Source organism: Amaranthus tricolor, chromosome 3, assembly GCF_026212465.1.
Source record: "Amaranthus tricolor cultivar Red isolate AtriRed21 chromosome 3, ASM2621246v1, whole genome shotgun sequence".
NCBI classification, from domain to species: domain Eukaryota; kingdom Viridiplantae; phylum Streptophyta; class Magnoliopsida; order Caryophyllales; family Amaranthaceae; genus Amaranthus; species Amaranthus tricolor.
In genome coordinates this window covers 21,432,433-21,447,833 of record NC_080049.1, presented here as the reverse complement: position 1 = coordinate 21,447,833, position 15,401 = coordinate 21,432,433, and the positions used below count along the sequence as shown (strand labels likewise).

The 15,401-nt window shown below is 38.2% G+C and overlaps 1 protein-coding gene across 1 annotated transcript; it reads right to left on the bottom strand.

Moving 5' to 3' along the window:
* Window positions 1-767: 767 nt before the first annotated feature.
* LOC130809290 (mechanosensitive ion channel protein 2, chloroplastic) lies at window positions 768-14,266 on the bottom strand. Its single transcript, XM_057675004.1, has 13 exons — window positions 13,729-14,266; window positions 13,588-13,647; window positions 12,914-13,071; window positions 10,891-11,014; window positions 10,560-10,657; window positions 10,343-10,456; window positions 9,887-9,944; window positions 3,539-3,688; window positions 3,305-3,415; window positions 2,921-3,088; window positions 2,701-2,814; window positions 2,474-2,530; window positions 768-2,108 (listed from the first exon to the last, which is right to left on the bottom strand). The coding sequence occupies exons 1-13, from the start codon at window positions 13,804-13,806 to the stop codon at window positions 1,185-1,187; spliced, it is 2,214 nt and encodes a 737-aa protein (XP_057530987.1). The 5' UTR covers window positions 13,807-14,266; the 3' UTR covers window positions 768-1,184.
* Between the last annotated feature and the right edge of the window lie 1,135 nt (window positions 14,267-15,401).

Sequence of the window (15,401 nt, the reverse complement as noted above, 5' to 3'; positions counted from 1 at the left end):
ACTGCAACTACACCGAGGCCGTCGAAGAATTGAGAAGGCTAGCTCAGATACCTTAATGCTTCTATGTAATTTAATTTCATGCTCGGAAAAATTTATGTAATTTCGAACGATTATTGTACATGTAGGACTTATTCATGTAATTTCGGTTTTAAGTAGACGGCCGATGTAATTTTAGTGTTGAACTGAAAAAAATTTCCGACTATTGATGTTAAAAAAAATCAGTTCTTAAATTTGGTTAAAAATTCCTAGAAATTGGTGGGAATCATTAATTCATTAATCTTTGTAATCAAAAACTCATAATACCACTCTCTCTTACCCTTAAAGTTCCATTTCAACTCTCCTTAAAATCCGTAAAAAGTCAAATGGGACTCCTAAGAGAAATAGGAGGGAGTAATAAGTATAACATTTTTCTACTCAAAATCACATCACAAATTTACATTTAGACATTGTGTAACAGTGAAGTACAACTTGATTCACCCATAGACAAACAAAAATAAAACTTTGACTCAAGTAAGGAAAAATAATTAGTTGGTCATGTTTAATTCACTTTCTTTCGTAAAAGTTTTAACATTCTTCATTTAACTTGAAAAAAATTCATCTTTAAAATCAGTTATCCAGATTAACTTTCGGTTTGAGTTTAGACTGATATGATTAGTAAAACTTTCTCGAAATATATTGTGTACTTTTCAAAACAAACACCCAAACTTTTTAGTTCCCATGAAATACTTTAAATGCTCAAAGCACCAAAAACGTCAAAAAAGAACTTCTAACCACTCCAACCGTTCAACTTAAGCATTTATAAATCTGAAGAATTTCTACTTAAAAAAATGGTAGATATACATAATACTAAGATTGAAGCTCACTTGGAGTTTTGTACTCCATTTGCTGCTCAACCAAATACAACATCTTACATTCAACTTCATGAAGTATTTACTTGACACTTGATCCAAACGAGCAATTCCCTTTAGCCTTCTCAAAACCTTAAAATTGAATATTCTCTTTAGCCTTACTCTGAATTCCATTCCAAGAATTGTATATCGACTCTCAAACAACTTGCCAGATTGATGACGGATAATTCCGCACCAACTAGCCAAGAAACGGTGCAATGATTCCTTTAACAATATACAACAAGTAATGATGCTCATAATTGATTAAAATTGAATGTAAATTTAAAGAGCTACTCCCTAAACGTCTTTTTCATCCTTTTCGGCAGCGGAAACCCCATGTTGTCCATTGCTCCGTGCTGCTAATTCCTTTGCCTCTCCAGCAATCAGAGGTGAATCAACCTCTTCTTCTATAGGCAGTGTTCTTTTAGACCCCTCCAATGCAACTCCGAGAACTATATTCTCTTCCAATGCAGTTGAAGTCGACTTAGATGGTACAGATGCTGTTGATTTCTCACCCTGTTTTGACTCGGAGCCTTTTGCAGAACCGTTAGTTTTGTCCTTAATACCATCATTTTCAGTATTCAAGTTTTCTTGAATACTTTCGAGGTTCTTTGAACCGTCTGAGTTTGTCACATCTGCTGTGTTCATTTCTAAATCAGATTTGGGTTTAGACACAGTATTAACAGAAGCCTTATCAGCAGCCTTCTGATTCAACTTTGAAGTTGCAGAAGACTTAATCTCGTCTCTCAGTTCAGATTGTGAAGTTTCTGTTGCTTTACTATCAACTTTTCTGCCTGTTTTTGGTTTTTCTTTGGTATTTAAGTCGGGTGCTGAAGTTTCTGTCGCTTTACCATCGACTTTGATACCTGATTTCAATGTCTCTTTGGCATTTAAGTCAGGTGCTGATGTATCTTTAATTTTACTGTTATCTGTCTTTTGATCAACTGTAGGCTGTCCTGTGGCACAGCTGTCTTGCTCTCCATTAGAACGCACTCCCCTAGCTTGAGATTTTGGCTTATCATCTCCGTTTATCTTGTAAGGCGGTTCAAGCAGAAGCATGGGACGTTTGGAAGCAGGTCCACCACGAGTGAAGAACGAGTTTGAAAATGACATGGCATCAAAGTCAGGCTCGTTGTAGAACTTTTGTATAGTTCGGATTGGCGTTGCAAGACGGGCTCTGTGATGGCTGATGACTCTTAAAAGATCCAACAATATGGCTTCCTGCAACCTCACGCACCAGACATGTTAACTCTCGTGCATAATATTTAGGAGGTCTGAAAAGATATAAATTAAGAGATTTCCTGAATAAACACTTCCACAACTAGGATGGAGGGAACAAATATACACGCAGGGGGAAGAGGCAGAAATCTTGGTCCTCTGCATGAGCATGTATGAAGCAGTAATATTGAATAGTACTTTCTAAGAGCAAAATAAACAGCAGTCAAGGTTTGCAACTAGTTCTTGTTGAAGAGAGACGCATACACAGAAATAGAGGCTTCAACCCATGCAACAAAATACCTCTCAGCACTAAGAGAAGATTTTAACTTATACCAGCTCCAGAGAAATGAAAAAAAAAATCCACTTACCTTCACACAAAGATATTCTTCATGGCGTGATGTTTTCACAAAACAAGAAATTAATATCTGCATCATACAAGTATTGAAAGGAAATTAATAACCAAAACAAAACGAAATCCAGAAAACAAATATGGAATTAATCAGCTTTTGGCACCAAAGGCAAGACTCTGGAGTCCAAAGCAGAGTATGTTATGTTGACAGAGGCAACAATAAATGAATACTAATCACATACTGACCCGAAGAGCTTGATTTTCAGGATCAATGTTGTCCAAAAAAACTCTTCTATGAAGCTTTTGCTGTTCAACTTGAGGATTCTTGGCCAAGACCTTTCTCATATCAGCAACAATGCTCTGTAAATTGAGAAGAGACGAATTTTATCACCTTAAAATTTCGCTACTTGCCTTTGGGAATGCTATGAAAATCAAAAGTACAAAAATAATGATAAGCACCACTCACATTAATCTTACTAACATCAAGGTGACTGATAGCAAGATGGGTTTTGATTCGCCAGTGAGTTTTTTGACTAAGGTTTCTCACCACATTTACTGTGAACTTATGGTTAGGAATGTGCACAGCCTCACGATCTTCACCCCTTATCACCGTTGGTGACCACCAACCCACATGCTGTTAAATAATGCAGACAGACAAGCTGTTAATACTAATTGGGATAACTACACACCATCACAGCAAAAAATGGTCAAATCCTCAGCCAAAGCAAATGGCAAAAGACATGCACAAAAATCACAAGCTACACAAAGCAGACTAGAATAAGAATTCTATCATCCTACAGAACTCTGCATTGCCTAATCAACGAGCATTTAGTTATGTTAAAATCCAGACCTCCACTGTGCCTGATACTTCATAACCTTCAATTTTTGTTTGAATCCACTCGTTCACTACAAATGGTCGCGTAGCATGGATCATTGCGCTTGACAAGAAATTTGTAAAAATCTGCAGGAGAGAAATGTAATAGATAGTTACTTCGAACAGGTCCAGATTTTAAATACATCTGTGATGAAGATCAATACAAAATCTCGCACAATGAATAGAGATCTTAATACAATGTCCACATACCTCACGACCAGCAAGTGTCAGAAGCACTGTTCCAAGACCTCCAGCTGTCAGCCATTTCTGGGTAGGGAAACCCAACAACTCCATGAACAATGAAACAGCTGCAACCCAAACTGCAGAATATACAGCTTTTCCAGCAAATTGAAAACCCATCTGACAGAAGGTAGGTGAGTTTCATCAGGGCACACATTGGCAAGATCAGAAAGGTAATGATACGGTAATACCATATGAGAAAAAAAATTTAACCACAAAGTTGACAGGAACATCATCACAATTCACAACTATAGTTTAGTGTGCAATAGTTTTTTGTAGAAAGTATGTCATGTTGTAGAAACTCTGTTAACTCTTGCGATGCAGTATCGGAAAAAGTTCGAGGTTGCATTAACAGTTCAGAGAACTCCGTACTTTCATAAACAGTAAACAGTACACCCAACTACAATGACAATAATATATGTTATATTTTACAAGCTCCAAGTCTCTAGTGCGTCAGCAGCTATTTGTAAGCAGAAGCTATGCAGAATGGAAGATTTTTATAGAGCAGAAAAATTTGTAGGCTATAATAAATTACAAGGTAGAAATAAATGGAATAATAATATAAAATCTACACTTCTACCGAAACCAAACAGCAGCAACAGCCCACATGCACACATATCCTCATGCAAGAAACCAGCCCAATATTCGTTTCACTTATGCTAGAAGGCCCAAGAAGAAACTACTAGAAGAAGGTTAAAGCTGGCAAATAATTGCTAAGCTAAGAAATAATTTCAGTTTTGGGGTAGAGGGTAATTTAGTAAATCAAGAAGAAAAGTTGTTATGAGTTTGTTAGCTGGGAGGACTTGTTAGGAATACACTTAAGTTTGTTAAGAATCTGATTATATAATGGAGCATGGGGGAAGGGGGAAAGGCAAGCAATTTCATATTAAACACATAGCATCCTTGGGAGAGCACCTTCCTCTCGAAAGAAGGGGTATGTATTACTCAATCAACACTTGATAAAACAAACAGTTTCCATTCTCTGAGTTTCTTTCTTTCTTCTTGTAATATTCTGATCCCCAGCAATTGGTATCAGAGCAGAATCGTTCCAAAGATACAGAGAAGCAGATGGCTAGATTGAATCACGGGCAAAGGTTGGATTTGCTGGAACAGGAGGTGGCCGCTTTGCCCACACGTGTAGCTCAGGAGATAACTACGGCTCTGGCGGCGTTCAAGGCTGACCTTAGCAATCAATTGGCTGCTGGCCAGGAGAAAAACCGACCAGACCTACACTCCTCGCTGAACGGGTCGCCACCGGCATGGGATAACCCATTTTCATCTCAGTCTCAGGTGGGAAACGGAGAAAGAGGCGACCCAGGAGGTCAGTCAAATTGGAAGATGAGAAAACTTGACCTACCTCTGTTTGACGGCACGAATCCGGATGGTTGGATCCTCAGAGCAGAGCGATTCTTCCATTTTTACCGGCTGGGGGAAGAAGATCAACTGGAGGCGGCCATTGTGGCGCTGGAAGGAGATGCGCTGTTGTGGTATCAATGGGAACGACGACGCCATACGGTGCCTTCATGGGACGCTCTGAAAAAGTTGATACTCCGGCGTTTCCGATCCACCGCCACCGGCACGTTGCACGAGCAGTGGCTCGCCCATGAGCAGACCGGAACAGTGGCCGAGTACCAACGACGCTTCATTGAGTTATTGGCCCCAATTGATGGAGTTCCAGAGGAGATAGCAAAAGGGCAGTATATAAAGGGGTTAAAGGAGGAGATCCGGATTGAGGTTCGGATCTTAGATCCGATTACATTGGATCAGGCCATGGAGCTCTCTTTAAGAATTGAGGAGAAATGGAAATTGGGCCTAAGGCCCAAGTCGAATTTAAATTCTTCCACGTGGCGACCCCCTAACCACAACCCAAACCCACGTGCATATCTATATCCCACTACCCAGATTCAAAACTTTTCCCCTTCAAAAACGATAACCATTCCCAAATCCCACAACCACCATTCTCATACCAACCAAAATACCTTCAACACTTACAAAAATCCCGGGGAGGTGAGACGGCTCTCCGAGACGGAACTTCAGCAGAAGAGGGAGCGAGGGCTATGTTTTCGGTGTGATGAGAAGTGGTCGGTGAACCATCGTTGCCAGCGCCGTGGGTTGAGCGTCTTACTCACGGAGGAGGAGGAGGAGGACGAAACGGCGGAAGATGGCGAGTTGGCTGCAACTGAGGTAAGAGCTAACGAAACCATTATAAACCATCCCAACTCAAATTTAACCCCAGAAGTTTCCTTGAGTTCCGTAATGGGACTAACCGGCCCGAAAACAATGCGTTTGGCTGGTATCATAAATGAGCAAGGTGTGGTAGTGATGATTGATCCAGGAGCAACCCATAATTTTATCTCCAAGATTGCAGCCCAACAGCTTGGTCTTAAACCAACAGAGAACAGGAGTTTTGGGGTGACCTTAGGTACTGGTGAGTCAGTTCAAGGGGAAGGAATATGCAAAGGTGTCGTACTAGACCTCCAGGGGGTCACGATCGTCGAAGAATTTTTGATTCTTCCCTTGGGCAGTTCAGATGTCATCTTGGGCATCCAATGGTTAGAGAAGTTGGGAACCATTTCAACCAATTGGAAAACACAAACACTGAGATTTCAGTTGGGGGGTACTTTAAAAGGCGATCCTTATCTGGGACGAACGAGAATTTCGCTCAAAGCCATGATCAAAACTCCACAGAAAGAGAAGCAAGGGTATCTCCTGGAATTGAGTCAGTTAGAAGAAAAAGAGGAATTGGAGCCCACCATCCCTGTAGAATTCCTACCATTGATACAGGAATTTAAGCATGTATTCCAACTACCTGAAGGGTTACCTCCACGACGACGAATTGAGCACACCATAGTGCTGCGTAGTGGAGCTAATCCCGTTAGTGTCCGGCCATACCGATACCCGCAGACACAGAAGGATGAGATTGAAAAGCTTGTTGCAGATATGCTCAAAGCAGGAGTGATTCAACCTTCCACAAGTGCATACTCCAGCCCGGTTTTATTGGTAAAAAAGAAAGATGGGTCGTGGCGATTTTGTGTGGATTACAGGGCATTAAACAAGGAAACAGTCCCAGATAAATTCCCCATACCCGTCATTGATGAATTGTTGGACGAATTAGGAGGTTCGGCCATTTTCACAAAGCTGGACCTAAAATCTGGCTACCATCAGATCCGAGTGAGGCCCGAAGATGTTCATAAGACAGCCTTCCGTACCCATGAGGGTCATTACGAATTCTTGGTTATGCCCTTTGGACTAACCAAAGCTCCGGCTACATTTCAATCCCTTATGAATGAGGTATTCAAACCATTCCTGCGTAAATTCGTACTCGTATTTTTTGATGATATATTGGTATATAGTCCTTGTATTGAGACACACAAGAGGCATTTAGCCCAAGTTATGCAGATTCTCTCAGACCACCAACTCTTTGCCAACTTCAAAAAATGTGAAGTGGGAAAAGTGAGGGTGGCCTATCTTGGTCATGTGATCTCTGCAGCTGGGGTGGAAGTCGACTCTACAAAGATACAGGCTATGTTGGATTGGCCTTGCCCCTCCAATCTGAAGCAACTCCGGGGATTCCTTGGCTTAACAGGATACTATCGCAAGTTTATTAAGGGGTATGCCCAAATTGCTCTTCCTTTGACGGATCAGCTGCGCAAGGAAAATTTCGGGTGGAACGATGCAGCCACTTCAGTCTTCAGTACCCTAAAAACAGCCATGGTAAACGCTCCTATACTAGCAGCTCCTAATTTCTCCCTTCCTTTTGAAATTGAAACCGATGCTTCTGGGCATGGGTTAGGAGCTGTCTTGCTTCAAGTCGGGCACCCCATTGCATATTACAGCAAGATTCTGGGCATACGAAATCGGGGTAAACCTATATATGAAAAAGAACTCATGGCCATAGTCTTTGCGGTGGAGAAATGGAGACACTACTTATTGGGCCGTCACTTCATTGTACGCACTAATCAGTGGAGCCTTAAGTTCCTCTTGGAACAGAGAGAGGTGGGGCAAGCTTACCAAAGATGGGTTAGTAAGTTGATGGGATACACTTTTACAATTCATTACAAGCCGGGCCCTACGAACAAAGTGGTCGATGCTCTCTCACGCCAACACAACCCTGAGGTTTCTTGTAGCACGTTGGTAGCTTCATGTGGGCTACGGTGGGATTATGTGCAGGCCTTCATAGCAAAGGACGCCACCTTGCAACGAATGATTACTCAGTTCCAACAGGGAGAAGGGACACCGAAATGGTTTTCTCTGGAGAATGGAATCTTGAAATATAAAGGGAGGATTCCAAAACAGTGTGAACTCACCTCTAAATTACTCAAGGAATACCACGATTCCTTGGTAGGAGGGCACGCCGGTGACTTCAAGACCTACCAGCGTTTGGCAGAGGAATGGTTTTGGTTCGGGATGAGGAAGGACGTGGCCAAATATGTACAGCACTGTCATGTCTGTCAACAAAACAAACTCTCCACATTGTCTCCTTTGGGGCTCCTCCAACCATTACCAATTCCTGAGAAGGTTTGGGAGGACATTTCTATGGATTTCATTGAGAAATTACCCAAGTCGTTGGGGTGGGATACCATACTCGTGGTAGTAGATAGACTGACCAAGTACGGGCATTTCATTCCACTTAAGCATCCTTTTACTGCTCAGAACGTGGCCCAAAAATTCATATCTGAGTTCGTGAGATTACATGGAGTACCCAACTCAATTGTCTCTGACCGAGACAAGGTTATTCTGAGCATCTTTTGGTCGGAGCTGTTCAAGCTACAGGGTACTCAACTCCTGCGAAGTACTGCTTACCACCCTCAAACAGATGGCCAAACTGAGGTGGTCAACAAAGGTGTCGAATCTTATTTGCGATGCTTTGTGAATGGTAAACCGTACACCTAGGCTCGTTGGTTACCTTGGGCTGAATATTGGTACAATACTTCCTTCCATACCGCCACTAATTACACTCCTTTCAAAGCTTTATATGGCAGGGATCCCCCCCATTTGATTCGATTCTCTGCTGGCCACACAACTGTGTCGTCAGTGGAAACACAATTGCAAGAACGTGATGCCATTTTGGATGATTTGAAGTTTCATCTGGTACAAGCCCAAGTTTATATGCAGCAATATGAGAATAAGAAGCGTCGGGAGGGTTATTTTCAAGTAGGCGATATGGTTTACCTAAAGCTACAACCATATCGACAGCAGTCTGTGGCGAAGCGTGTCCATGAGAAACTCTCACCTCGATTCTATGGCCCGTATCCGGTGTTAGAAAGAATTGGCCAAGTTGCCTACAAGCTGCAACTTCCTCCAGAATCCAGAATTCATCCCGTCTTTCATATCTCTCAGCTCAAGAAGGCCCTAGGAGCGGGGCATCCACCTACCAATCTCCCTACCCAACTGTCTGCTGATTTGATATTGGAGGTGGAACCTTGGGCTGTGCTTGGGGTGCGCAATTCTCAGGCCAATATGGAAGTCCTAATTCACTGGAAGGGTCTGCAGGATTTTGAAGCTACTTGGGAGTCCTTTGAGGAAGTCAATCTTAGATATCCTACCTTCCACCTTGAGGACAAGGTGAATCTTTGGGTGGGAGGTATTGCAAGAAACCAACCCAATATTCGTTTCACTTATGCTAGAAGGCCCAAGAAGAAACTACTAAAAGAAGGTTAAAGCTGCCAAATAATTGCTAAGCTGAGAAATAATTTCAGTTTTGGGGTAGAGGGTAATTTAGTAAATCAAGAAGAAAAGTTGTTATGAGTTTGTTAGCTGGGAGGACTTGTTAGGAATACACTTAAGAAGTTTGTTAAGAATCTGATTATATAATGGAGCATGGGGGAAGGGGGAAAGGCAAGCAATTTCATATTAAACACATAGCATCCTTGGGAGAGCACCTTCCTCTCGAAAGAAGGGGTATGTATTACTCAATCAACACTTGATAAAACAAACAGTTTCCATTCTCTGAGTTTCTTTCTTTCTTCTTGTAATATTTTGATCCCCAGCACCTCAATAGAGAGATTATCTTGCTCAATATATAGAATCTACACAAATGTGTACAGACTAAGATTGCTAAGCGTAATGGAGTCCAAATAAGGAATATACATACTTAAGGTAATACACAGCAACAACAACAACAACAACAACAACAACAATGTTAGAGTCATAATCCTCTAAACTCTAAATATTGGGGTCGATTACATGAATCCATGTATCAATTCTAATGGTCATCCACATGGATTCTATTATGGAAATATACATAAACATAAATCACATATAGTCGATTACAATCAAGAAAACTTTAGCGCTTTGAAAAAAGAAATTTAGACATACATTTCGTGCATCAGAAGGATCATTCTCCATTAAGTACTTCTGAGCTTGTTGAATCACACTGCGAAAAATAGCGAGTCAAATAAGGTGTTAATAAGAACTTCACAAGATCAAAGATGTACAAAAATGATAGTGTACAAAAACAACAAAATAAGAGGAAAAAAGTATTACTCATGGGTAGGGTTGGAGAGGTTAGACAAATAAGCATCATCTAAGTAGGAATACACTTTACATGTCAAGAGAATAAGAGTAACAAGTTTACTTAGAGTAGAGTCAAGAAAACAGAAGTAACATCAATTGAAAATAAAACAAGATTCCTTCAATATGTAGGAAAAGAACACACCCGCCCTCTATTCCTAGCCAAGCAAAGAGGGAACAAAATAAAGTCAATCAGGATCACTAAAAACTAAATACTCTGAAAGAGCCATTTAGATTTTTAAAACCAGAACAATAAAATACCTTGACAAACAATAGGCAAATGCCAGCACAGTTGAAAGTGACTTCACAAAATTCAGAAGTCGTTGCTTCACAAGCTGACTAGCTTCTGTAGGCATGGCAACTGGATCCACAGCCCTGTAAAGTGCAAAAGCTGTAACTAATCATTACCAAAAAGTAAAACTTTTGCAAAAGATACAGTGAAAGATAAGTTAACTATTTCAAGAAAGAAGAGAAATACCTGCAAATAAGAATTGCGCCAGTCCACAGCAATATAGGTCGCAAATAAGAGGTCATAACATAGTTTGTTGTACTTCTCTTCCAACTGCTATCGGATTTCTACAGGTCAAAAAGTCTAATTTATCAAGAAGAATCAAACCCATACTTAACAAGAAGTACAAAAGGACGAACAAAATCCCATCTAATTACAAGCAAGTATGCCATTCACAGGCTCAAGGTACAGAAACTGGTATCATTTTCTAAGAAATTTCAAGGGCTATCTGTACCAGTCACAAAAAATACATAAACCACTGAACGGGAAGTATCAGAAAAAAGTCAAAAGGCTGCCTTACACGTAAAAAAATACTTCTGCTCATCCGCATGAGTGGCCCCAAACCCCATAGGGTGAATATGATAATTCCAACGGCTGGAATCAAATTAGTTACAAAAGGACTGCCTTGTAAAGCATTGCTTGACCTGCACAATACGATTTTAAACCATGATCAAATTACATAGAATAAGAACCACCTCAAATATAGACAACGAAGGAAAAAAAATTTTAAGTAAAAACCAATACTTTTGTGATGGGTCAATATGGAGGTACCATATGTATTCGTAATGCATTGATATAGTGGGAAGTATAGGTACTCGTAATGAATCAATATGGAAGATGCCATAGGTATTTCATATTTGTATTGCATCAGTATGGAAGGTACCACATGTATTTGTAAATTGTATTGCGTCAATATGGAGGCTAACATTGGTATAAGCATAAGTTAATAGGAGTAGCTTGCCAAAGAACATAGATAATTAAAGCATAAGTTGGAAGATGTATTTGTAAATTTATTTGGAACAGAGGGTGTATTATGTATTTTTGTGTGTTCATTGCTAATTTGGATCGAGCTAGTATTGACAACTTAATAGTAACTATCAGTACCATTCATATAAATAATACTCTTATCCACTAAACTCTTGAACCCTTCTTATGGGAGGCTCTCATTTAAACTAGCCCATCTTCAAAATAGAAACTTTACCAAACTCCCACGACATAGCAAATTTCCTAAACTCCCACGACACCGCTCTGGCATTCTCTCTTTCGTTCTCTTTGTAATTGATTATACTAACCACATTTTGGCATAGTTAAACAAATTCGTTTGTGTGAAACTCATCAAGCCCATCTTATTTTCAAAAGATCAATTACCCCGCACACATATGTTACTCAAACATAGGTATGGATGGCAAATATAAGATAAAAAATGTCAAAGCTAAATATTTTATACACGGGACACTGACCTAAAATTGAAAATGGATAAGGAGACACAAGACTTACAAAATATATTACTAATTTTGAACTTTTTGTATGAAATCTTTACATATAAATACTTGTATACTCCCTCTACCCCACTCATTAGCATTATTTGCTATTTTGGTATGTCCTACTCATTTTTCATCATTTTTATATTTGGACAATAACTTATTATTTTCTTTTAATCTTATTCATACATTTTAATTCCCTTTTAATTTCATCCACACAATTCATTCTCTCTTTTCATTTATTACCAAAATTCCACCTTTTTCTTAAATATCACCTTATTTCTCTTTTGATGCAAAATCAAAGGGACATAGTAGTATATGATTTCATATATAATTGAAGTGTCAGTTTAACAATGGAGGTATCACTTAAGGATTTATATTCTCGTAAGAGTGTTGAGCGTCCAACAAGGGTACACAAGGAATAATGAAGAGTCAAAGAACCACATCTTCACACCTTTCTACCAAAAATCTTTCATTGTTGCTGCCACCAAACTTAAGAAATTGAAAATCATATATATATATATATATATATATATATATATATATATACATATATATATATATATACATATATATATATATATATACATATATATATATATATATACATATATATATATATATATACATATATATATATATATATATATATATATATATACATATATATATATATATATATATACATATACATATATATATATATACATATACCTATACATATATACATATATATATACATATATAAACATATATATATATACATATACCTATACATATATACATATATATACATATATATACATATATACATATATATATATATATATATATACATATATATATATATATACTATATATATATATATACATATATATATATATATACATATATATAAGTTACTATGACGATAAATAAAATTGCTACTTAACAAATCTAATTCAATGAAAAGCCTGAGCAGCAGCTTTTCACCCTCTTCCCAAAACACAAGAAACACCGGGGGAGGATAAAAACCACACAATCGAAAAAAAAGAAAAATATTTAAATCTTAGAAAAGCTACCTCTTCAATGCCGCAACAGCAGTCTTCATGCTAGGAATTGCAACATCTTGACCAGAAAAAAGAAAAGAATCGCATCTCAGAACATTGAATCTGTATGGCAGGCTACGTAGTGGTCTATCTATACTAGCTAATAATCGATGACTCCATAAATCTTGTCTCTGTTGATAAAAAAAAGGGTATAATAAGTAAGGGCTGAAAAGAAAGAAAGTTTCCAATGATAAATGAAATTTCGTACAACAGCCAAAGGCAGAAAGATACAATGCTTTCAACATTAACGAACCATGAAGTATCATAAAGCTCCCAATTGAAATGAAGAGCAGTATATAGAACTTGCCACATGGGGAACCTTAATTCAAGATGCTTATCGCATTGCTTTCAAAAGTACCTTGTGAGTTGGACACAATTCAGCTCTATTGGCCAAAAGTGCTATGTTAAGTACACAGTAATCCATATATAAAGAACAACTGCAGGAATTAATTCACATTACAAACAGACAGAAAGAAACAGAAGTTCTTCCAATTATGCCAATAGATTAAATGTTAAGCCAGCTAAATTCAATTTCAACTATTCATCACAGCGTACTAACTATTATCTGAGTTTAACCATATAAACGCTAGTTTTATGCCCCTCATTCAACAACTTCAAACACACACATAGAAAATTATCAAACTTACAGAAGCACGAGAAGATAGAGTAGTAGAGAGTAAATTTTGAATCCCTCTTCCCGAAACATACTGCCAAAAAACAATCATAACCAACTAAACATCAAATAAAATTAATACTTAAATCTCAACAAGAAAATACAATTAAGGTACCTTGAACTGCTTGCCTCGCTCTTGGCTCCTGCAAAACCCCAACGAAGGTGATAGTTGCAGGGAACCAATTAGAGCCATAATTTGATGTATTCTAAACTCAAAATACCCCCTAAATCATCGTTGAAGACAAAATTCAATTGAAAATGACGAAACCCTAGATATTAAAGTTAGATTAAGATACAAATTCAAACATCAAAACAAGTGAAATCTTCCATGAATTGAAGATGGTGAATAGATTTTTGATGGAAGAATCAACGATTGGTGACCTTGAATGAAGATTTTGGAAGCAAATGAGGCAGAAAATTAGCAGAGGAGTATAGAAATATCTTCTCTTTGAGATGGATATACGCGGCTGCGGAGAGGGAAAGAGGAGAGGAGAGAGATAAAATAAGGAAAAGGAGATGAAGGAAGCGAACCACGTCTCCCTGAGACGTGAGAACTGAGAACTGAGAACTGAGAGGAGGTTAGAAATTAAAAATAATAAAGGTGGTTTTACACGTGGATAAATTGGAATACTTTGTTTTTCCAGTTAATTGTCAAACGGTGGCGTTCAAGGGAACCGACGTTGGATACGTTAGAATGTTTTCGTTAATAATAGAAGTATTTAATAGCATACGAAGAGAGAATAAAGTATATAAATGACATTAAGCATTTAAAATATTTTAATAATATTAAGCATTTAAAATATTTTAATAATATTAAGTATTTAAAATATTTTAATAATATTAAGCATTTAAAATATTTTAATGACATTAAGCATTTAAAATGAAGGCAAGATGGAATAGACAAGAGTCTGATAAATTAAACTAGAGTATCCTAAAGAGATGAGTGCAATATAAGTTGAAGAACTACAAACATAAATATATGAGACTAAAGGCAAACAATCAAAGATAACTAAGTGACATGTATTGAAAACAATATAAGCAAGGATAGAAGTTACTCTTTTAAGTTCAATCTAAGGATGAACAAGATAATTTGATGATTCAAAGTAATACCTTCCAAAAGCTTTAATAATAGTACATCAATGGTTGAAGAATTCAAGTTGCAAAATATTACAATAAAGGATGAAGTTAAGATTGTATTTGAAAAGTGAAAATACTTAATTGAATTGAAAGGGAAATTAGGCTAACACTAATTCTTAATTGAAATGAAAGCAAAGCTATGAAAAATACATAGAAGTTACTCAAAATGCAAGGTGAAAACTGAGATTATAGTTCCATCTTCCTCTTCTCTATTTATAAGCTTTAAAAACAAGTGGGGGTGGTGGTTATATGATTGATCCACCACCCCTAGGTTGTAGGAGGGGGGTGCCACCCCTAGTGGATAGGGTAGGGTGGCTGGCAGTCTTGGCAGTAGCAATTAGAAACAAAAAAAATGTAATTGGACCTCGAATGATACTTTAAAAAGATCGAAAAGCTGTTGCCGCCCATTTCGCTCGACCAGTCGAGCCACCATCAGGTCCAACATCAGAAACTTCAAAAATTGGACAGAATGTGAAATTTGGCTCCGCTCGACCCTAGCCATCTTCGTTCGACAGGTCGAGCGAACTTCAGAAATGTAATACTCACCTTCTGACTCGAGCAATGTTTTTGGACTGCTCGAGCTACCTTGGCTCGAGCCCATTCTGGTTGAGTGGGTCTACTTTGGCTTGTTCTTGTGGCTTGGCTCATGAA

Bases quoted from the DNA above. Each gene is read 5' to 3' on its own strand.
- LOC130809290 (XM_057675004.1), bottom strand. From the start codon at position 13,806: ATGGCTCTAATTGGTTCCCTGCAACTATCACCTTCGTTGGGGTTTTGC. The intron at 13,648-13,728 runs GTACCTTAATTG...GTTTTTTGGCAG, and splicing joins AGCGAGGCAAGCAGTTCAAG to TATGTTTCGGGAAGAGGGAT. The intron at 3,689-9,886 runs GTATGTCTAAAT...ACCTTCTGTCAG, and splicing joins ATCCTTCTGATGCACGAAAT to ATGGGTTTTCAATTTGCTGG.